Source organism: Nicotiana sylvestris, chromosome 2 (assembly GCF_000393655.2).
Source record: "Nicotiana sylvestris chromosome 2, ASM39365v2, whole genome shotgun sequence".
In the NCBI taxonomy this organism is placed as follows: Eukaryota; Viridiplantae; Streptophyta; class Magnoliopsida; order Solanales; family Solanaceae; genus Nicotiana; species Nicotiana sylvestris.
In genome coordinates, this window is record NC_091058.1 from 125168588 (window position 1) to 125193134 (window position 24547).

General features: G+C 33.7%; 1 protein-coding gene and 1 non-coding gene across 4 annotated transcripts; both read left to right on the plus strand.

The window, feature by feature from the left end:
• Nucleotides 1–7013: 7013 nt before the first annotated feature.
• Nucleotides 7014–7208, plus strand: LOC138886660 (U2 spliceosomal RNA). The gene has a single exon (XR_011405709.1). It is a non-coding gene; the product is annotated as a U2 spliceosomal RNA (small nuclear RNA).
• A 5024-nt stretch (nt 7209–12232) lies between these two features.
• LOC104212519 (paired amphipathic helix protein Sin3-like 2) lies at nt 12233–23793 on the plus strand. 3 transcript variants are annotated; one of them, XM_009761840.2, is made up of 25 exons: nt 12233–12456; nt 12556–12634; nt 13718–13930; nt 14028–14211; nt 14317–14415; nt 14498–14668; nt 14764–15049; nt 15521–15657; nt 15977–16052; nt 16134–16163; nt 16309–16502; nt 16607–16761; nt 17139–17266; nt 17376–17630; nt 18534–19112; nt 19461–19543; nt 19631–20227; nt 20349–20446; nt 20532–20670; nt 20771–20923; nt 21039–21202; nt 22145–22268; nt 22543–22718; nt 22846–23275; nt 23546–23793. In XM_009761840.2, exons 2-23 carry the CDS (start codon nt 12561–12563, stop codon nt 22678–22680), a joined length of 4077 nt encoding a protein of 1358 aa, XP_009760142.1. In that variant the 5' UTR covers nt 12233–12456; nt 12556–12560; the 3' UTR covers nt 22681–22718; nt 22846–23275; nt 23546–23793. The 3 variants fall into 3 exon arrangements, with proteins under 3 accessions (XP_009760142.1, XP_070024290.1, XP_009760331.1); XM_070168189.1 differs by having other exon boundaries at nt 22846–23249; XM_009762029.2 differs by lacking the exons at nt 22543–22718; nt 22846–23275; nt 23546–23793 and having other exon boundaries at nt 21588–22216.
• Nucleotides 23794–24547: the final 754 nt, after the last annotated feature.

The window sequence follows — 24547 nt, forward strand, 5'->3', positions numbered from 1 at the left end:
CTACAATCCGTAATATAGCAAATGGTATCTATAGATAGCTAATTACTACTAAATGATAGCGCTTTATGAAAATTTCTCTTTTAGTTTCGCAGTAAAGTAATTCTGGTACTTTAAAATTTTGCATTTATTCCATCATTTAACTCAAATGAGATGCACGAAGTGTTGTTTATGATGATGAGCAAAAAATGTTTGGCCAATCACTTTTTCTTTTCAAACGATATCTTATGTAACTAACATTGACAATCTTAATTATTTTTACAATAGCCTACCTAGATTATGCTAAGTAGCCTCATCAATTTATTCAAGTAGCTTATTGAAATAATTAATGTAATTAAATTGATATATTTTATTTAGCTTTTTTCAGGTTACCAATCAATAATTACAACACACAATTATTTTTATCTAATGTTTAAATGAATCGACAATTTAAATATATGTTTTATACTGTCAACACTAAAAACATCATTAAGATCATAAACAGATGGCAAGTTAGGGACGGAACATAATACGCAATCGAATGAGAGATGGAAGCTTCTAATCTTCTTCAATGAAAATGGATCTCTCTCTTTATTTATTGCCCAAAGATCAGTGTCGAGACTAACATGCTTCAGCTTTGCCACTATTATTTAATTTAATTAGTCGTACTAGAAATCACTTCTGTATGATGACGCATTAGCAATCATGCATAAATTGATGTTGAGTTTGGTCTTGGCTTTTCACGTAGACACATATTCTAGACTGTTCATCGGCCTACCGACCAAGCAGTATTTTTACCCGTAGATTCAAAAAATTTAAAAGTAAACAGATAAAGAAGGAAAGGAAATTAAACATCATATATACTAATTTCTCGGCATATGCGTTGTACAAGTACGACGAGTCATGTAATAAGCGATTTTATAAAATAATATTAATATTATTAAAATAAAGATTTGAGCAAATAGTTTTACATAAAAGAATATGTCGAGGTTAGGATGATTGAACGCAGTTGAACGATCAAAGTTTAATTAGAAACATGTGAAATTATTTTACTTATTTTGGTTTCATGAGGTACAAACATGTAATGAATAATAATTTATCTAATACTCTCTATAGACGATATTCCTGGTATGTATATATATGTTCATTTCATTCGAATCAGTTGTTCGATCTGTCATGACCACGACTCTTGTTGTCAACACTAATATTCCTATTGAAAATAGTACCACTGTTGCAAATTACATCACAAAAGTATGAGATTAAAATTAATAATAAATATCAAATAATTCTGTATGAAAATAGTGCATAAATTCCTCTAAAAATTTATAAAGATAGTGCCGTCACTATATTTTCCCCGTCTTCCAAGGATACAAATCATTTTAAATTTTTTTTACCCCAATGGGGGCGGAAAGAACCCGGAATCCTCCAGAACGGTGATGATAATTGACCGCTTCCAACCAGGATCCGCGCTCGGGGCAGGGAACCGATTGACCAGCCTCAAGCTCGAATTAGGACCACCTGCCCCCAAGGACGAACTCTTCCTCGACACTTCCAAGTCACCTAATTCGGTGGCGTCCTCCGTGGCGTTGGAGTCCACGCCATCAAAAAAGCTTTGGAGAGGATCGTCCGCTCAATATGTAAGCTTATAAATATTAATTTTTTTTCTTTCTAAATAATACTAATTGCAAATTGAATATTTATCGTCTTTTTTTGTAATTTGATACTTAAAAGTGCTTTTTTAAACTATTGGCCAAACATAATGAGCTGCAAAATGCACTATTCAATCAAATTGGCCAAACACAAACAACTATTTTGTAAAAGTACTTTTTCAAAAATCACTTTTCAAAATAAGCAATTTTTGACAGCTTGGCCAAACGGGATCTTAGACTTTAGTCCACTAGATTAATTGTAGAGGTGGGCATCGGTCAGTTCGGTTCGGTTGTGAATATTATCGGTTCTTCATATTGGTTATCAGTTTATAAATGTACTAAATCGATAACTGAACCGATAAGATATTGGTTATCGGGTATCGGTTAGTCGGTTGTCAATCCTTATCGGTTCGGTTATCGGTTTACCCGATAAGAATAAAAACTATCCAAAAATTTATTATAGAAATCGTGAACATACTATTAAGAAAAAGGAATTGAATTTTTGCTCTTAGGAGAAGAGGGGTTGAATTTCAACTTAGAAATAAAACTTTCTTTGCATTTGAAAATCCCAATGAATGAACTCAATTTTCAAAGTTATAAGTTAATAGGAGTAAGGGATAAGACATTCAACAATCTAATCTTACTAACTATCTCACTGCGGGCGTGCATAATTCAAAGGAAAATAATAAAATCCTAATCTTGTAAATACTAAAGAATCAATGCAACAAAAGAAACAAATAGAAAAAATAAAAATCTGAACAATTAATTCTCTAAAGTTTAAAACTAAAATCTTAATTGAAAAATTAAAATGAGAAATTCAGAAAAGTTTAAAACTTACTCTAAGGATTAAGACCGGACGATGAAGAGTAATTACCGAGAGAATTGAGAGAATGAAGCTATAAGGTGATTTTATATACTTAGTGGATAACATTATAATTTTGATAAAGCTTATTGGGCTATCGGTTAAATCATTAATAAAATTGGGCAAACCGATACCCGAACCGATAACTCATTAGTCAAATAACATTAAACTGTTATCGAACTATTTATCCAATAACCCGATATTAATAACCCAATAACATTTTATCGGTTCGATTTATTATCACACCTCCTTTTTTCCTACACCCAGAAAGGGTATAAGGGAGTTTTTTCCAACTTAAAGTGACAATCGAAACGGGATTCATTTATTATTAAAAATTCAGAGTCGCCACTTGGGATAATTTATGGTGTCCCAAATCACCGGTTCAAATCCCGAATCGAGAAAAAGATTGATTCTGTTTTACAGTCCGCGAACACATAAATTCGGGTAAGGAATTTTGTTAACCCGGGAGAAGGTGTTAGGCATTCCCGGGTTGCTTCCCGGGTTCCGTGGTTCTAGCACGGTCGCTCAACTGTTATAATTGGCCTATTATCTGATTTTAATATATGTTTTAGCCTATGGTTCAATTTTAATTTATTAACCGCTCTTATTTATTTTTAGGAAGATTGCAACGTCATTTAAAATATGTCTTGAACCACGTCACATAAATGCACCCGCGGTCCACGACATATTTTATTTAACGTTGTTGAGATTTGGATTTGGGTCACATGAAATGCACACCCGAGTTTAGGAAGGTAATTTCAAATTACGCGCCTAAAGCAACTACGCATTTTTCAACTTTGCGAGGGCCATAGAAAATTCGCTAAATGGCATGCCTCGAATTCTAAGGATTTAAAATTAATTAAATGAGGGCCATGAGTTTTGATGTTTTATTGTGGATGGAGTGGTATAAATTGATAAGTACAAAAGGCCTAAAGAAATGGGTTAGCTACATGTATATCACTGGAGCCTTTTGTTATAGCATACTACAATTCAGAAAGGTGGAGTTGGCATTTATGTGAAAATAACAAAAGACAGGTGCCAGCTTTGGGTTCATCTCCATATCATCTTCAAAAGACCGACTTTCGTTTTCAAATTCTAGAAAGAAACTAACAAAATTCGGATGAACCAGAAGGAACAAAACAAACATGGACATACAAAAATGCATTTTAAACTTGATTATAACAAAGAACACTTAAAGTAATTAATTTATTTAACACTATGCTAAAGAGAAAGTTGTAGTATCACCACTATAACTTCTACAGTACCATTTTGAAGCAGAGGAAGTTGAATCTTCACATGGTTAATTTAAGAAAATATGCAACCAATAACATAAACTGAAGATAAGATCCTTCCACTAACGCAATCTATTTTTTTTTACATCTTAATGCTGACAAATTGTTCAACTTCACCTACTTCTTTAAATTTCAAAATATGAACATGGTGCTACATGAGCTTGAAATCTAAATGTAAACAAAACATACCTGCTGGTTACAAGTCATGAGCCAAGAAGAAGAAAAAAATGAGACAGAGTCATGAACATACTAAAATAACGTTAACATTTGCAAATCTCAATTCACTTAATCAAAGAAACATCATTCATGCGAACAGATTAAATACGAAAGAAACTTTATCAAAAGAACCAAATCAATTTGCTTCTGCTTCAATAAAGATGCTCCGACATTTTTTAACTCAAGAGCTTGAATTACATACCTACAAGAGAGTGAATTCAAATGAATAAAATCTGAAAGTTGTAGAGTCAATACAGCAGCAACAACAAAATCTCTATCAACTCTTCTTCAAACTCAAGATTCAAGGCCCGAAATATTGAAAGAAAAATTTAATAAAAATTTTCAACCTAAATTTCTCTCCTCCCCCTCTTTTTTTTTTCTCTTCTCAAATTTTCTCTTCTATTTATTGCAAAATTTTCGAGATTTTTCAGATTTTTTTTTAAAAAATATTTTATTATTTTATTATTTTTTAATTAAAAGAAATCCTACTTACAAATTGCTTTTATTTTTTTATAAAAAGAAATCCCACCTTTCTTTACTTTTATTTTTTAAATTCCAACTTTAATTACTTTTATCTTATTTAAAATCCCACTTTTTTTACTTTTTAAAAGAGAATTCCACTTATTTAACTTTTCTTAAAAAAACAATCCACTTTCTTTTGCTTTTCTTTTAAAAATGCTACTTTCTTTTACTTTAAATTTTTTTAATTTTCAGATACCTTTATATTTATTTTTTAATTCCAACTTTCTTTTACTTTTTATTTTTTTAAAATTTTCACAAAACTTTACTTTTATTTTTTTAATTTTCTACTTTCTTTTACTTTTTAAAAGAGAATTCCACCTACTTTTACTTTTATTTTTTTATTCAATACTTCCCATTTTCTTATTTTTTAAATCACTCCTGAAAATTAAAAAAAATTAATATTTTTTCGGAATTTTTTTTAAAAATAAAAATAAAAAATAATAATATTATAGTAATAATTCACCTTTTAAATTTTGTATTTTTACCCTATAATAAAAAGTGTAACAAAGTTAAAAATTGTAGGCTAAAACCCCTAAAATATTTACATAAAAGAAGTGATAAAAAATTAAATATTATCAAAAATTAGGTGCTCACATTTATCGGTTATACCCGATATATGCCAAGCCCTAATTAATTGGACATGCACTAACAAGTAACAAGCATAAATAAAATCCACTTGGCATTACTGTTTATAAACCAAAATAGTTGCATAAATCTTACCTAACTACACTTGGATTCAGTGCTTACACCACTTATTTGCTTGTGCCTAGTTAATCCAACACAAACTGCACTTGTGTGACGGAATAAATGAAATTACTCCATTTTAACTAGAGTTTCATGTTCGATCTCGAGATTAAAATATTTTTCAATAGGGAACGTTTTACCTCCTTAGTGTATCTATAATCTACTCGATACAAATCCAAATTGCTATGGACAATATACTTCAGATATTGAATGATTAAATCGAGGAAAATGGTTAGTTAATTTTTTGGTGATTTAATTATTACAGTGAGGTGATTTCAAATTAATATAGCAAAATAAAAGTAATTATGGAAATACTTAAATTATCGTGTGAAGATAACTTTTATAAATTAAGTCTAAGCAAATTAGTAGAATCAAGATTTACAAAAATGTAAAACTCATTTAGAGTTTTATAATTTGGGAATTTGTTAAGTTTATTTATGCTGCTACCTTTACTGTTACTGTGAGTGGAGCCTTTTGGACTAACATTGTTCTTGACAGTTTTTTCTCATTAACTTGTTCTTGTCGTTAGTTCGCAATCACACGCAAATGCATGATTATTTACCATTAAAAAAATAGTTGGTAAAGGATGATCAACAGTATGATTACTTTGTTTCACGTTAGGTTTTCACATATTCGAGGAAAGGCGCAGTGGAGGAGCCAGAATTTTCGTTAAGGGGTGTTAAAATATGTAAAAGTAAATATACTAAGAAATTAAGGGAAATCAATACATAATATATATACATATAATTTATTTTTTTACCTAACTGTACATTGTACTTTTCCCGCGAAGAGGTGTCATTTGGCACCCTTTCCGATAAGGTGGCTCCGCCACAGTGCCCCATATATATATTTTGACAGAATATGGTTGCTTTGTTTAGATTTCAGAAGAGTATTTTCAAATCTTTAACTTAACTGCAGCTTGATGTCGACCAAGGGCAAGCGACCCTCTCTTACCATACATACAATCCCTTATTTTCTAATTAAGAGAGTTTTAGTTGGGTAAATTTCATGCGTGCTAGTGTTGTATTTAGTTGACTTTCCTTCGTTGAAAAATTATATATCCTGAAAATAAGGACAAAACTAGACCATATTTTTTACATAAAGAGAGAGGATGTTGAATCTCCTCGACATAAAGAAAGTTATAGTGAAATGGCAAACGAGATCAAGAAATTGCTCTATACTTGTTAGATTCAAGTCCGAGGTGTGACAGTTCCTCATATAAATTCTTATCTCCCCCACTGTATTTTACTAATAACATGACTATTACAAGTCAGCTAATAATTGGGTGTAAGACACGTCCATTCAAGGGTCTATGCTATAGTTTCAAGTTTCGTAATTAACAAAGGCATATGTACAAGTAGAACAATTGGGTAGGTGAATAGTCAGACCATCATCTTGACCCAAAATGTCCCTCCCCCATCTCCAAACACTTTGGCTGTCCCATATTGAATGTTCTTCTGTATTCTCATTTGTCATATGAACTTATCTTTGATCATAAACCTTTTCTTTGTTTCTCCAGAATTTTAACCTGCGGAGATTTTTATCTTATGTTTTACTAATGTATTTTTAGAAAGCATGTGATTGTTGAAATAAGCATCCAAATGTTTAATTTGTACAGAAAATTCCAACCTATTTGCAGCTCGGCAATACTCGAATCATCCACTGAGGTGTATTTATCCCACACCGGAGAGAGCTAATAAGTAGATAGCCGAGAGATGCTATAAAAATAGAGGCCCGAGAACGTTTTAAAGCATACCTTTCTCGGCCTTTTGGCTAAGATCAAGTGTAGTATCTGTTCTTATCAGTTTAATATCTGATATGTGGGCTATTAGCCCACACGATATTAACTTAATTTTTTAAGGGGAAGGTCCATTAGGGTAGCTTGCTATCTGGTCCTTCGAGCGTCGCCTAGGCTTTGCACTATAGCCCAGGCCTGGCGCACCTCACCAAATCTAGTCCAACGTTTCCGATTATATACCCTAGGCCCAAGCCCAGCGTATCTGGCCTTTTACTGTACGGTTTCGTAGGTCAATTGTATTTTGTTCTGCACTTGTGAAAGAATGTCAACCCTGATTATATGTATACAACTTGGCATTTTGCTAAAAATTATATTGCTTATTCTATAGAGAAAAACTTACCATAGTGAGTTGTCGATGGTAATTTTATACATGCCGCAATTTATCATATTTTAGGTGTTTTGCAGTTTTTTTAAAGATATAATAATATGTTAGAATTTTGGTGGTAAGATATAATAAATTTTCTCTTTATTTGTAGTCCTTTACAAAAAAAGGTGAAGTGTTAGTTGTGGAAACAATCCCAAATCTTTAAAAATAGCAGCCGACCGAATTAGTTTGAATTACTTTCGTAAGAAGACCTTTTTTAAAAGAGTTTCTCCAAAAAAAAATTGCCAAAGCATTTTTCTAGAAAGTCTACAATGGGAGTTCAACTTGGTCAAAGTATATGACCTCATGTGTAAGCTAATATTCATTGAATATAAACTTAATATTTCAGCGCCCAAAACTAATGCTTATCTGGTGAAACGTCAATAAATGTTCTAACTATACCAAATAATCTCTGTATGGCATAATCTGTAATAGTCTCAGGTAGTTCCACGTTACAAATATGTGCGAGTTATAGTGCATGTATTGTTTATTTGATGATGAAAAACAAAAAATTTATTATACGGTGATTAATCAAGAAATTTTACGTTATACATAAAAATTACTTACTTTTAAAAGATATTTTTGTCTTTAGATAATTTAATTCCTGTGCTGCTAATATACGTATTCTTATTTGATAGTACTATTTTATATCACATAGAACAATACACATACTTGCATAAACCAGCTTTGTGCAGTACCACCAATTTCTATGCATAAACCAATATAGTGCTATGTTGATTTGCCCTAATATAAGTTGTATTTAATAAACGTCTTTTAGTTGATGATTGTTTTATTATTTAGAAATATAATAACATAATACAAAACGTTTCACTTCGAATATATAAGTTTCATATCAACAGTAGTATACCCCTCTATTTTTTCTCAATAGGCACCAACATGAAATCTTCTTAAATGTTCAATACGCAGTAGTTAATAAACGGTTGTGTTTTCCAGTAAGCAAACATTGATAGATCAAATAAGAAAAACTTAATGTACATATTATTCTATATTTAAATTTTTCCGCCGCCAAGTGATAATCTTTATTAACTATCTTTTTTTTACAACATACTAGTATTTGTACCCGCGCGATGCACTGAGAATTAAAAAGAACAATTTACACTGTATATTTTAATTTGTTAGTGTTGATATCATTTTTACAACCAAACATTAAATATATTTTGAGACTCCAGTAAAACTTTTATTCCGCCGCCATAATAGATATTCCATGAAAAATAATGATGCTATAAATTTTGCTTCATATGAAGCCTGTGAGCTACATCAGTTTAATGATCTCTTTAATTTTTCATCTTCTACATGCCCTTAATCAATTTTCTTAAATATATTAGTATATTTTTTTAGTAGATTTTGGACTTTAAGTTTATTACTTAATATACTATTTTTTAACTTTGGTTTATCATTGTATGCTCATTATCAAGAATACACACGCATAGGAGAAAAAAAAGTGAGAAAAGATTAAAAACATACGAAGTACTGCAAAAAAAAAATCTCAGCTCTCATAGGCATTCGAGATATATGAGTAATTAACTAAATGTCAGTATGTTGCTATTCTCATGGAGTTATTGAGATAAATTTCAGCTTCCTTCAATTATCCACATTTAAAATATATATCAAAGAGTGCAAATTCACTTTGCAATTACGGATCAACCTTCCCTATTTTATAGCCGCTATGTTATCAATGCAGCTGTATTAACTAACATGTTTGAGCTTATCACATTTTTTTGTATCCTCATTTCATTGACACCAATACTTAAAAGGCGCTCTCTTCTATCTTGATTGTGAAATTGTATATGAACAATAATCAGTTTAGGTAAGTTATATATGCACAATTATAGTGAAAAACGATTACCTGTTTGGAATTGACCATTCGTTATATCACGCAAAAGTAGGATTGATTTTCTTCATTTTCGATTCTGCTCCATCTGCCATTTGTGGGATCAACACCTTGTAGAAGAAATAATGAAAGATGAAATAATTACCGAATAGTTCATTCTTATCAACATCAAGTTGATTTATCAAATGCTCACAAGGTTTAAAGTTGATGATATTCAAACTAAACTGCAGAACATTAATTTCAACCACATCCGTCCTATGAGAAAACGTCAGTTTCAATTTATGCTTGTTGATCTTAAATTTCATATCGTTTGGTCTATCTAGACCCTAACAAAACCGTAATTAATGTGGATTAAATATACACATAAGTTTAAGAAAATACAAAACAACTTGAATATCCACATTACATGGTAATGGAAAAGTTTAATAGCACTTAAAAATGTATGCACCTTTTCATCCTGAATAAGTAATTCAAGGGGCTGTCTAATTTATCACGATATGGAACGTGCCATATCTAACAACTCCAACCCATTTTGATACTCGATATTTCACTAATATAGTTAATGGTTGCAACCATATTTTGTAATTTCTAATTGATTGTAGGTTTGTTTATAATGAACTGTACGTAAGGTATTTTGTAGTAGGTCATATGATTAATATATTAAAAACTATAAGCAACAAAACCCTAATTAAAAGAGATTCTTAATAGTATTTCATTATAAAGATCAGTGCCAGCTCTAATATGCAATATATAAAAAAACAAATATTAAGTAAATACACAATTTTGAAGGTTTTGCAGAAGGAAAAAATATTTAATACTAATTTCTTAGATAAATGAGCGAGATCTCTAATATGCAATTCATTAAAAAAAATCAATTATTAAGTAGATACACAAATCTGGAGAATGTTCAAAAGGAAAAAGTATTAATTTTATTTCCTTATATAATCAGTCATAGTTCTAATATACCATTCATAAAAAGTATTTAATTATTAATCATGGAAAAATTCTAGAGAATGTTTCTTCAAAAGGAAAAGATATTTAGTAATATTTTCTTATATTAATCGATGACAACACTTTATGCAGTTTATAATTATTAATTAGATTAGATAAATAATTCTGGAGAATGTTCAAAAGGAAAAGGTATTTAATATTATTTCCTTATATAACTCGATGACAAATCCAGCAATTCTTGAACAAAAAAAATCAATTAGTAATTAGATACAAAATTCGAGAGAATGTTCCTTCAAAAGGAAAAGATATTTAATACTATTTAGTTATACAATTTGGTGACACTTTATGCAATTCAAAAAATCCAATTATTAATTTGATACAAAAGAATATCAATTAATAAATTTTATTAATATTATACAAATAGAATCCAACAAATTAAAGAATTATTATTTCAACTTAAAATTAATGTGTAAGATACAAAATTAAATTTAATTAATTCTTTCTCAAAAAAGGATACCTACCATAACTGAATTATACACAAAATTTAATTAAAGATACTTATAATATTGTATATTGTACACAAATAATGTCATATTCAAAGCTTGTACTAAATAAAGAATTATTATTTCAACTTAAAATAAGATATAAAGCAAAAATTTAATTGATTTTTTCTCAAAAAAGGATACCGACCATAGCTGAATTATACACAAAAATTTAATTAAAAATACCTACAGTAATGTATATTGTACCCAAATAAGATCAGATACAAAGCTTATTTGGTTATACACAAAATATTCTCTAGATACAAAATTATAGAGAATGTTTCTTCAAAAGGAAAAGACATTTAGTTAATTAAACATACCTACAATAATTTATATTGTACCCAAATAAGATGAGATACAAAGCTTATTTGGTTATACACAAAACATTCTCTAGATACAAAATTATAAAGAATCTAAAAACAAAAAAAAAAAGGAAAAAATATTTAGTACTATTTAGTTATACAATTCGGTGACACTTTATGCAATTCAAAAAATCCAATTATTAATTAGATACAAAAGAATATCAATTAATAACTTTTACTAATGTTATACAAATAGAATCCAACAAATTAAAGCTCAAATTAGCGGTGGATTTCCATTAATTATAAAGCTTGATCAATTAGTTGTGGATTTACGTTAGTTATAGATATATAGATATAAATATAGATATTAAATATAAATATAAAAATAGATATTAAATATAAATATAAATATAGATATATAGATTAGATTTGTCTAATATCTATTTAGATTATGTATAAAATTTATTAAAATACTTCCATTAATTATGTTTCAATTTATAATTTTTATTTATTAATGTTGTCTTAAAATTGCCAAGTGACTTCTTTTTAGCTTGCCATTTGGTTTAATCACATGCTTCACTACTCTCCTTTTAATATAATATAGATATAGCGATATTACATTTGTTATTTGTAACCAGCAATTAGGTAAGAAAATCAACATACATTTATGCAACTGGAAGTAAATTTCCTTCCTTCTATCATTACATCACCTAATTTCGTAAATTACATTTTCTTTTGGGATTATCATAATCTGTTATAAGAAATAGTTATTTCCGTTAAAACGCAACATACACGCCTTTTCGTTTTACGTGCACATGTGTTAACACAATTATTAAACCATAAACACAAAATGTTAAAACCTAACACTGAACATAACTCATGCTAAACATTTCTTAATAAAATTGATAATTGATTCAAGTTAACATACATTGGAAAAATCTTCAACCTAAACTCGAGCTATAGAAAAAATTTGGGCTCATAACATCACTTGTTACAGGCTGTGAGCCCAAGTGAAAGGAAGTATTTGAAAACCTAAGTTCAATATGCAATAGAGCCCAAGCATAGAGCAAGAAATTTCAAAAAAACAAATTGGGAAAAAGCAATGTAATGTTGTATCGTGTGATATAAAAAATTGAGTCACGTTATAAGATACTAATGCTAATACACTTTTTTCTCACGTTAATACATTTTTCACTACCCCCTTTGTTCCTCAAGCTTGTGTTATTCTTCTTCTTCCCCAACGTTAGAGAGAGAGAGAACAAAATTATAGAGAATAATAACGATTACTATTTCTTTTTCTGATCCAAACTTTAAAACTGTTTTTTTCTTCTTCAACCAGTGGTTAGATCTGTTGAATTTTTCCTCAGAAAATCTGAGGAAATAAAGGTGAGTTTTCTAGAAAAATGAGATGAGTAATTTTTTTTTTTTTGGGTTTTGAATTTTGAACTGTTAAGTTTAACTTTTTTTTACTGTTGTGTTTTGCAGACCTAATGAAGCGATTACGGGATGATGTTTATGCTAATCCTCAATTCAAGCGCCCATTTGGTTCTTCTCGTGGAGAATCGTAAGCTCTTCTCTTTTCTTGTGTTTTTTGTTGTTGTATTATAGGTTTAAATCAGGTTATTTTCTTATTTAAAAATTCTCTATTATGATATTTTTAGATTCTGAACTTGCTGAATTTCTTCGCTAGTTTTAAGTGAATTAGAGACCTTTAGTTACTATGTGGTCTGTGATGGCTAAAATTTTGTGATCAGAAGTAGTTAGATTCCACCTTCCACCGTGCCTTAAGACTTATGTTAGGTTGTATCTTTGTTTCTACTACCACTCAGAGATTTTCCTGCGGATTTTTAAATAAAGATTTGATCTTTATGCATGCTGCTTTTGTTTTGATGGATTTAATTTGCTAAAAAGTATTTAACTACTAGTAATAGACTGTTTAATAAACAATTTAGTTAAGGTCACTGGGGCGGATCCGCAGTGTAAGTTATTCATTCACCCTAACCTAGTAGCTTTGACCTAGACTTATATATGCATTAAGAAATCACTATGTACAAATATTAAATTTCGAACCTGATTCTTAGCACTTGAGGTCGCTGTTCTAGAATTCCGAACCCATAAATTATCAAATCCTAAATCCACCTCGCGTTAAGGAGAGACATTTCACTTCCCAGTAATGGAACTATGAGTTGCTAAGGGACAGATAGGTTGGTACTTGGTAGAAAGGATCCTCCACGGGTTCAAATCATCAAGGGACAAAGTGGAAAAGGGCCACTGTTGGATCCTACACTGGTGGGTTTTGGGGGGGGGGGGTTGTTAGGGGTGAGTTTATCTTATCAATTTTTTTTCCTATGTTTTTTTTTTTAAAAATGTTTCTTTAGTCAATCTCTTGGGCAAAGGAAAACTAGAAACAAAATCACTGTTTATTTATTTGTTTTGTTGAGTTATGACAATCTTGAGAAAGGAATTTGAAACTATGACTTTTGGGCGAACTAACCAAGGTGCTAAGAATGGATGGGAATAGTACTTTTATCCTATTAAAAGCATATGGTGGGAGGAAAATGGTCAATTATATGGTTTAGAGCAATAAATTTCGTGGCTATTTTTAGTTTGATTCTATGTATAATTTTTTCTTTTTCTCCCAACGAAGATACGGCCAATCACAGGTTCCTGGAAGTGGCGCTGGCGGCGGAGGCAATAGTGTTGGCGGTACTGGAGGGGGTGTTGGTACCAGTGCTAGCACCCAAAAGTTGACAACTAATGATGCATTGTCTTATTTGAAGGAAGTTAAGGACATGTTTCAAGACCAAAGGGAGAAGTATGACTTGTTCCTTGATGTTATGAAAGACTTTAAGGCTCAAAGGTTTGTTGCTTGCCTTTTTTTAAAAAAAAATAAAAAATTCCAAATCTGATGATTCATGGAGGAATTTTTGCATAATTATGTTGATTTCCCTGCACAGAATTGACACTTCCGGTGTCATAGCAAGAGTAAAAGATTTGTTTAAAGGGCATCCAAATTTGATCCTTGGGTTCAATACTTTCTTGCCCAAGGGCTATGAAATAACCCTCACTGAAGAAGAGGAGGCTCCTCCAAAGAAAACAGTTGAGTTTGAAGAAGCTATCAGCTTTGTGAACAAAATAAAGGTAATGATGTTGGTGCTTTTCAGTTCTAGTGACTAGTGATAATAATATGTCCTTTTTTCCTTTATGTCATTCACTAATAATATATATGTGTTCTGATTCCTGCAGAAACGTTTCCAAAATGATGATCACGTGTACAAGTCTTTCTTAGACATTTTGAACATGTATAGGAAGGAACACAAGGGCATTACTGAGGTGTACCAGGAGGTACAACACTGAGTAATTGATGCATAAATATGATAGACAACTTTCGTATTTTTAATGTGTTCAGTTCTCTCTAAATGTGTAGGTTGCAGCACTTTTTGAAGACCATCCTGATTTGCTGGATGAGTTCACGAGATTCTTGCCAGATTCTTCAGCTACTGCATCAGCAACACAGACTTCATTGGGCCGACCTTCTTTCCATCGTTATGATGAGAGGAGCTCTGCTACATTGCTTCGGCAACCACACACGGACAAGGTATTCTATTTGATTTATCTTGTTATCTTATTCTAGTTTTTTAATGCTATTTGTTCCACTACCATATTGATGAGTCTATTTGTTCTTCATTCTAGCAACGTTTCCGCCGGGATAGGATTATCAGTCCTCATGCAGAACGTGATCCTAGTGCTGAACGCCCTGAGATGGACGATGATAAATCAATGATAAAGTTGCATAAAGAGCAAAAGAGGCGTGCTGAAAAAGAGAACAGGGACCGCAGAAGTCGCGATCAGGATTATAGAGAACCTGATAATGAGAATAATGGAGATATAAGCATGCTCCGCATTGCTGATAAAAGAAAATCTGCTCGGAAGGTTGAAGAGTTCGGAGGCACTTACGATGATAAAGATGGCGTGAAAAGTGAGTGCATGGTTAGCATTCTGATTGTTAGTATATAAGGATGATAGTGGTTTTGTATATGATTTGTTTTGTTAGCAGATAAATTTCTTTTGTTAGCATTTTCTGCCATTATTCTTTAGGCTTATGACCCCTCAGTACAATCTGTTCTGCTGTATGGTGTTCATTTATCTTAGGTTTCTATACGAGTTTTGAAATTCTAATGTTTGTTAGTTCATCCTTAATCACAAAACTTCCATCTTATGCCGGAAGTTTGAATAGGCGATCCTTTAAAATATTTTCTTGTCATTTTTGCTGTTGCTTGGCCTTTGGTCGCAAGAAATTTATTGTTCCTTTATTCTGGTGGATGGTGTTCTTATCATGCGAGTTTCACTTTGTTGTTTCATTTTGGAGTTCTTAACATATGATCTTTGTACCCCGCATGTTGTCACTAGAGTTGATGATTGACCTTTATGATTTGCTTGATTGTGCCAGATATGTATAGCCAAGAGTTCACTTTCTGTGAAAGAGTAAAGGAGAGACTACGCAGTCCAACTGATTACCAGGCATTCCTAAAGTGCCTCCATATTTATAGTACAGAAATAATTAGCAGAAAGGAGTTACAAAGTTTGGTATGTCTGTTTGATCTTTTTACTCCTGTATGGCAGTGATTTTCTTTGTTATATTTAACATATAGAAGGCATTCAAAATTTTAATCTATCATATTATGGACATTGATTAGGCACTAGTCATGTTAGTGATACAAATTGGTTCTGATGGTTATTCACCCGGGATTTGACCTCTTTATCCCTCTCCATGTGGTAGAAAACTAGCTTAATCATGATTTCCACAGGATTGAATGACACTACAATGTTTGGAATCAATATCTAGATGGTTTGCTTGTTTATTTTTGTTTAAGCATCACGAATTTGAAAGAAATGCATATATCAGGTTGCTGATTTACTTGGAAAGCATCCTGATCTTATGGAGGGATTCTATGAATTCTTGGAGCGCTGTGAACGAATTGGTAATTCTGTTATTTTTGTAGTTTGTGTGATTGTAACTTTACATCTATGGGATTCGACTCTGAATGTTACCTACTCTGCAGATGGATATCTCGCAGGTGTTATGAGCAACAGTAAGTAGTGCCAATACCTGACACTCAACCATCTAAAAGAAAAACGAAAAAAAAAGAAAAAGAGAGAAGAAAAGCATTTCTTTTGTCTTCTTGGGATGCCTATTTTTTATCACTATAGTCTGATGAAGTGTTCTGTTAATAACAGAATCTTTGTGGAATGAAGGGCATACATCAAAGTCAGTGAAGGAGGAGGAGAAAGACAAAGAACAGAAGCGTGAAATTGATGGAGGTAAAGAAAAGGACCGGTACAAGGAGAAATACTGGGGAAAGTCCATTCAAGAGCTTGACCTTTCGAACTGTAAGCGCTGCACTCCCAGTTATCGACTTCTTCCTGAAGATGTAAGAAACTGCTCTATCTGTTTTCCTGGTAAAATCTTACATGGAGGAATCTCGATCGCTTCCGAACTATATTGACTTGAACTTGTTGAATCTGTTTTCGGCAGTATCCGATACCTACAGCGAGCCAAAGGTCAGAGCTCGGGGCTCAAGTGTTAAATGATCATTGGGTATCTGTGACCTCAGGAAGTGAGGACTACTCTTTTAAGCACATGCGCAGAAACCAGTATGAAGAAAGCCTGTTTCGATGTGAAGATGATAGGTAGGTTCTTTTTTTTTTTTTTGCAAGTGTTAAGCGGTTACCCCTAGGCCCTAACCCATTGCCAACTAAAGAAATTGAGAAAAAAAGGAAAGGGAAAGAGAAAAACTTGGGAATGATAAAGCATTAGAAAATAAAATAAATCCTAAGAAAACAATCAGTTAAGAGAAGTGCAGGGAATCTGGCCTTTCTATCACTTCTATGAGACTCCTCTCTCCTTTGCAATTATTAGGTCAAATAAGAATTACCTAATGTATATGGTTCTTGAAATAGCTTATTGACTTATAAAACCTTCTGTATTATATCCTCTTAAGGCTTGCCTTTAGTGGTTATCTTCTGCATTTTATCAATGATGGTTTGTTGCATTCTGTTAACATCAGGTTTGAGCTAGACATGTTATTGGAGTCAGTGAGTTCAACTGCTAAGCGTGCAGAAGAGTTGTTGAATGCCCTTAATGATAATTCAGTTGGTGTGGATGGCCCAATCCGCATCGAAGACCACTTCACAGGTTTGACATTTGTGATATCATTAAGATGCTGCTGTCTTTATGCTCAGTTCATTAACATAAAGATGTATAGTTTGTAGTTTGCTGATGCATGAAGTTCTACTTTATGTAGCACTGAATTTAAGGTGCATTGAACGTCTCTATGGTGACCATGGCCTGGATGTGATGGACATTTTGCGGAAAAACCCACCTCTTGCTCTGCCTGTTGTATTTACCCGCTTGAAGCAGAAACAGGAGGAGTGGACGAAGTGTCGCTCAGACTTCAACAGAGTTTGGGCTGAAATTTATTCTAAGAACCATTACAAGTCGCTTGACCACCGAAGTTTCTATTTCAAGCAACAAGATTCAAAGAACCTTAGCACAAAATGTAAGTCCTCTGTTTGGTGTATGTGGTGGTCTTGGTTTTCGCTGTGGACTTCCCTTCACAGTTTTTTTTAAAATTCTCGTGGCCCCATTTTTCATGGTCGTATGGGGCTAACAATGCTATTTCATTTAGACTTATATTAGTGCACCATAATGTTTGTGTAAAAGGGCAGCCCGGTCCACTAAGCTCCCACTATGCGCAGGATCCGGGGAAGGGCCGGACCACAAGGGTCTATTCTTGCATTTCTGCAAGAGCTTGTTTCCACGGCTCGAACCCGTGACCTTCTGGTCACATGGCAACAACTTTACCAGTTACGCCGAGGCTCCCCTTCACCATAATGTTTTGTGTGCCTTCCGTTATTCATCTGTTCTGTTTATTCCATAAAGCTTCTTTCTATTCTTTTCTATTCTTACACATTCTGGACGAGCCATCAATTCCTTATTCTCTTTGCTGTTACTATCTAGCTTTATTCATCGTAATTGGATATTCACTCTCTTAATATATGCTAGCCTTTCCAACTGCACTTTCGTGTATGTCCTTTTCATACAGATAGTACTAGCATTCTACTGTACTTGCTACACATTCCATTTATGTTCTTGCTGCCCTTATTTCGGAAATATTGACTGCTTGTTCTAGTGAGCTTGCGACACTTTTCAGTATGCTTTTTGCCCTGTTCTCCTTTTTGCATATAGATGGTGCTAGTTATCCTAGTTTACATGCTATATGTATTTTTTTCTATTTATTATGTGCTACTGCTACACAGTTCTGAGTATTTGACTGTGAGATCAGTAGATAGTTGATGTAAAGCCTAGGAACTTCATGATTGTCTAGTGTATAGACATTGATATTTTCACTTAGATGTTTCATGTGGTTCTTTCTTATAATTTTGATGATTCTGATTGACAGCCTTAGTAGCGGAGATCAAAGAAATTAAGGAGAAAAAGCAGAAAGAAGATGACATGATTCTTGCTATTGCCGCTGGTAGTAGACGTCCAATAAGCCCTCATCTTGAATTTGAATTTGCTGATTCTGATGTTCACGAAGACATGTACAAACTTATCAAGTATTCTTGTGAAGAGGTTTGTTCCACAGAAGAGCAGTTAAATAAAGTTCTGAGGCTGTGGACCACCTTTCTTGAGCCAATCTTTGGTGTTCCTTATCGTCATCATGGCTCTGAGGCTACTGGCGACGATGTCTTGTCAAAGTATCATGGTTTGAAGAGCAATGGAACAAGCATTGGCGAAAGTGATAGAAGTCCAAGTGCAGATGTTACCACTACTAAGTCTAAGCAATCAAAAGATATCTGCAACGGAGATGCAAATTCTTCCCCTCAACGACTAAATTCTTCCAGGGCAATCTTCACTAATACAGATGCTTGCCCCAAGGAAGATGGATTAGCAGTAGCTGGTGAACGCTTACTTAGTTCTGATGCAGTTTCTGCCCTCGGAGCAGATAATGCTTGTGCAAGATTGGAAAGTACTTCAGGTATACATGTATCCGGACTATGTGTGATTTATGGTGCATGATGGATGTTTCTCCACTGTCTTGGTCATGCTGAATTTGTTGGACTTAGGGGTCTGTTTGGTGCTTTATCCATGTATAAGTTATCCCATGTTGCTAGTGGTATACAGTAATACACCATTGGTGTATTAAATTATACCAGGATTAGTTATGCATGATTCAAAATACAAACATAGCATTGGATAAAGCTCTACCAAATTCTATAACCATGAGTATTCACCCAATCCCTCAAACCAAATGTGTCCTTACTGTTGGTGTCTTTTAGTTTTGACCAAGTTCCTTAATTTTCCAAACTGATGTTTGTTTATCCAGGCCGCGGCACACGACCTGGTAATGACGCTGCTGAGGATGGCCTAGGAGCGAAGTCTAATACTGATAATGTGCCAATTTCAGAGGTATGAAGCTCTAACTATGTTAAGTTTGGTTTGTGCTGATGATCATGATTGCTCATAGGTAAATGTGGTTTCTCTTTCTTGACACAGGGTGGCACTTCAAGATCACTACCCTTGGCAAATGGCGGATTTGCTGAAGGTTCTAGAATTGATGGGTTTAATGCTGATTCTGTTGATCCCTCTAAAAATGAGAAAGAAGAAGGTGAGTTGTCGCCTAATCAGGATTTTGAACAGGACAATTTTGTTGGCTTTCGAGATGGTGCCGCATGCAAAGGAAATATGCAATATCAATCTGGAGGTGCTGAAATGGTTGGTTGTCAGGATACTGCTGGTGAAAACGATGCAGATGCTGACGTTGAAGATAGTGAAAATGTTTCCGAGGCCGGAGATGTTTCAGGTAGTGAGTCTGCTGCTGATGAGTGCTCTCGGGAGGAGCATGAGGAAGAAGACGATGGAGAACATGACGAGCTTGATGGTAAAGTTGAGAGTGAAGGTGAGGCTGAGGGCACGAGTGAAGCAAACTTTGTTGGAGGTGATGCCACTGTGCTTCAAATGTCTGAACGTTTCTTGCTTACTTCAAAGCCTCTTGCTAAACATGTGGTTTCACCTCATTGTGGGGGTGCAAAGAACGACCTTCGAGTCTTTTATGGAAATGACGACTTTTATGTGCTTTTTAGGCTTCATCAGGTAAGGGGATTTTCTTTTAGATTGTGGTACCGCTAAGTGAAAACTCCCTTCAAACCCTGCCTCTTGTCTGAACCTAAAGATGTGTAAGTTGTATTCCTTATTTTCTCTTTTATTTTTCCAGAATTTGTATGAAAGGTTATTATCGGCAAAGCTGAATGCAGCATCATCTGAATCAAAGTGGAGAACTGGAGAGGATACTGGTTCTGATCCATATGCCAGGTGGATTGCAAGTATTATCTTTGGGGTTAGATCAGAAGTTCGGTCTGCTTGCTTATTTTTAACAACAGTTGATCTGTGTGTGCAGATTCATGAGTGCACTGTATAGTTTGCTAGATGGATCTGCAGATAATGCAAAGTTTGAGGATGATTGCCGATCAATCATTGGGAATCAGTCTTATGTGCTATTTACTTTGGACAAACTGATATATAAACTGGTCAAGCAGGTATTGTTGCTCTAGTTATTTGAACGTAATCTGGTAAGCTGCGACTTGGTGGTTCTTGAACATGCTTTTGGTTCTATTTATTTATTTATTTTTGCTTCAGCTTCAAACTGTTTCAAGTGATGAGCTAGACGGTAAGCTGCTTCAGTTATATGAATATGAAAGGTCACGGAAACCTGAGAAGTATGTCGATTCAGTTTATTACGAAAATGCTCATGTCCTCCTCCATGAGGAGAACATTTACCGGTTTGAAAGTGTAGGTCCCTCGCTACTTGTCTGAATTTGCCTTTGCACACTCCCCTCTTTTTTTCCTTTGGTTACCGTGTCCAAGTACATTAATATGGTGTGTTATTATGTGATGATTCTTGCAGACATCTTCCCCAACTCGTGTGTCTATCCAGTTCATGGATGATGGAAGTGAGAAGTCTGAAGTTGTTGCAGTTTATGTAGACCCCAATTTTGCTGGTTATCTATATAATGATTATCTATCTGTTGAACATGGGAAGAAAGAATCGTCAGCAGTTATGCTGAAGAGGTAATTTGATTCCTATCCAAAGATTAAGTTTGGGAATGCAGCATGTGTCAAAAGCTCAACCAAAAATATGGATACTCTTCTCGGTTTGAAGAGATCAGTGGGAGTGAGGAGGGCATGAGTTTGTATTAGTTCATGTCCTCCAACGTTATGTTTTTGTAGGTTATAGGTAGTCTACTCATAGTCCAATTTTATTATTCTACCCTTGTCTGTCCGGATTTGTTGCTCTAAAACAAATTGCATATATTTCATCAGCTTTTGTAAAAGTAAACATGGGACTTGGTTTTTTATTCTGGATCTTCAAATTATTGAAAAAAAAAACATAATTTAATTTGGGTTGGGCCCACCTCAAAAATTAGTATAAACTTTTGACTCCTTGTATATACAGTCACTGTAGGTTAATTAAAGCAGAAGATTTTGTTCCACTCTAGTGTATGTCAGATATGGACAGATTATGTCGACAGAGGTGCAGATCATGATGCTTTTTTGGTGCTAACTGGAAAACCTTGCTTGACTGCCCTTTGGAAAGTGTTACTTGAGAAAGGAGGCTGGAGAACACACCTGCCTTTGCCTTGAGATTCAGTACCTTGCTCTCGATTTTCTCAATTAAGTAACTGTGTCAGTAGAATAAGCATTCAATCTTTGGACAGTATGGATAGAAAGAATTATCGGTGTTTAGAGGATGATAATTTATCCTTGCCTTTTGTAAAGTTCAAATGCTTACACATGTTTTTTATGGTGTAACACAGATTTAGGTAATGATTTAGACAACTTGGTGGAATTTACAAGTTCTCTTCACTGTTAAAGAGGATAAGCTACCTTATCTTCAACTTTTTTGGTGCAATTTTATCAATGAAAATATTTTGCTTTACGTGTCAAGAAGTAGAATAAACATTCAATGTTTTCCGTGTCTGATCTGCTTCTTTTGTAATTTCCTTTTGTGAGATCTGTGAGCAGAAACAAGAGAAAACATACTGACCATGACGTATCTTCTGCCCTGTGCATGGTGATGGAAAATATTATACTCGTAAATGGCTTGGAGTGTAAGATGGCTTCAAATTCATCAAAGGTACATGAATTTCTACTTTGACTGCAACTGCTAAAATTGCATATGTTTAATACAACTTTGTGAAATTGTTTATATACTTTTAACCTTATGTAGCATTAGTTGTACTGAGAAAGTTAGTGCCTGATTCTTGTTTATCCTATTATTGTTTTTATCTTTAGCTGAGAACTCATACATAATCAAACCAAAATAGAGAGCAGATAGCTCGATGAGTGCATCTGGCACTTGTAGTAACATCCCCTATGAATTATTGCATTGATAAGATAAAGCCTTGCAGATTTCTTACGTACTGGACACAGAGGACTTCTTTTACCGTCTTGGAAGGAAAAGAAAAAAGATTTCGGCTGGCAGATTATTGTGGCATGGCCAGGCGAGAGTAGCACGCTTCCACCGTGTTTTGACATCCTCGTTATGACGATGCATGGCCTTCTTGTTAAACATGTGTCAATCAAGGTATGCATCAGTTATCTAGCCAAATGTGTATATATCTAGGTCTATATTTACTCTAAATTCACATCAGTATTTGTTGCTACTCAAAGAAGTCTCACTCTTACTCCCTACTGATGTCTGCACACTTCAGATTTTCTTGATTTCTTCGGTACAACTACTTACTTGACCCAACTGGTTGAGCACTTGGTGGCGGAATTCTCTCGAATTGACTTCACCCTCAGAACAATGATCAAGGAGTGGAGTTATTCGTCAAACTGTATTATACTTGTGATGGAATTAGAGTCGTTTTCTTGTAAATATGGGTTTTCCTGATGATGTTAAATTGTAGAGCTGTATTTATTGAATTGTATTTCTTTCTTGGGATCACAAGGAGCCTAGATTGCATTTCCTCAGCAGCATCTGTAGCGGCCCCTGTGGAGTGAGCTAGGTGAAAGTGGTATAGTGGAGAAGCTTATATGGGAAGTTGCAGTGAGTTTTAGGCCCTAACTTTGTACAGCGCACACATTCCAATTCCTGAATTATGCTGAAACATAAGTGAGATTTATTCCTTTCTTGGCAAGGTGTTACTTCCATCTTTCATATATGTATTGGTTTAGTTATATTGAAGAACTAGTGTTTTATCTTTAATCAAAGGTCTCGGGTTCGAGTCCATGGGATATTCTTAGTAGGGAGCGGTTTTACCCTAAGTGGGTTTACTCGCTATTTATCTGGATTCATCGGTCTAACGAGCTTTGGACACGTGATGCCTAAAGTGAAAAGAGTACGCGTGTTTGATTTCGTGGTGAGAGTCTACCTCACAGGCTGATTTTCCTTCACTCCCCATTTTGCAGTTAAGTCCAACAATATGAAGGTCCCTGTGCTCCAAAAGCTGGATAGTCGTATTGAAGTAATATATTACTAGAGTCTTGCAATGGGTAGGCTTCTAATCTTGGTTTTGGATAAAGAAACTCAATCTTGGAAGTTGGTGTTCGATTTTATTTGATGCCATAGTAAGGCAATTGGAAATTGGTTAACTTGTAGACTAAATGGACGACACCACCATATAATTGATGATTAACAACATTTGTCCTTGCATTCATTTGATTTTCTGAGCTTGTCTTGCAAAAAGCTATTTTTGAAATTATAGTTGTCGGGTGTCTTCCGAAAAACTTTTCCATAATGTATGCTACTGTAAAAACACTTCCAGTTTTTCCTAAAAAACTTTTTCATAATGTATGCTATAGTATGGCTTTACTTTTTTATGTTTTTTTTTTTTTTTGGGGGGGGGGGGGGGTGTTAAACTGGGCTCTTGAACAGTGGAAAGAAAAGATAGAATTTTTGAGCAAAATGTTTATGAATTGGATATTGCTCTTGCAAGTTGCAAGCCACCCAGGTGGAATTCTTGATAGTCGGTCCACTATCTCTGTGTATTTACTAATTTATATTCCATTATTTATGGCATTTTGATATTTAAATTAAAGTTAGATGACTGAGGAAGAATTTTTTTAAAAGATAAAGTAATAGACTAATAGTAAAGAATTATTAGCTTTAATGAAATTGTTCGAAGTTTGGGTGAAAAAAATGGACATTTGGTATTAAATTTAAGAGGTAAAATGGTTCTCACCGTGGCATAACACACAAGAAATTAGCCTTTGATTGATTCTTATCGTGACAAAACCATTTACTTATATCGGTATATACTAATACAAAATAAAGAAGTCCTTTCTGAAATTCTTTTAATAAAAAATAAAAAAATCACGAGTTACGAGGCTGACAGAGCCACTTGGAATACAGTTCAATACAATATGGGCCTTGGCGTAAATTGAACTAAACAAAACCAAATTGCAGCCAAT

What these genes read in the sequence shown, in the direction of transcription:
- LOC104212519 (XM_009761840.2), top strand. Translation starts at nt 12,561, where the DNA reads ATGAAGCGATTACGGGATGATGTTTATGCTAATCCTCAATTCAAGCGC. An exon ending in TGATAAAGATGGCGTGAAAA is followed by an intron (nt 15,050 to 15,520) that starts GTGAGTGCATGG and finishes TGATTGTGCCAG; the next exon opens with ATATGTATAGCCAAGAGTTC. An exon ending in ATCGACTTCTTCCTGAAGAT is followed by an intron (nt 16,503 to 16,606) that starts GTAAGAAACTGC and finishes TGTTTTCGGCAG; the next exon opens with TATCCGATACCTACAGCGAG.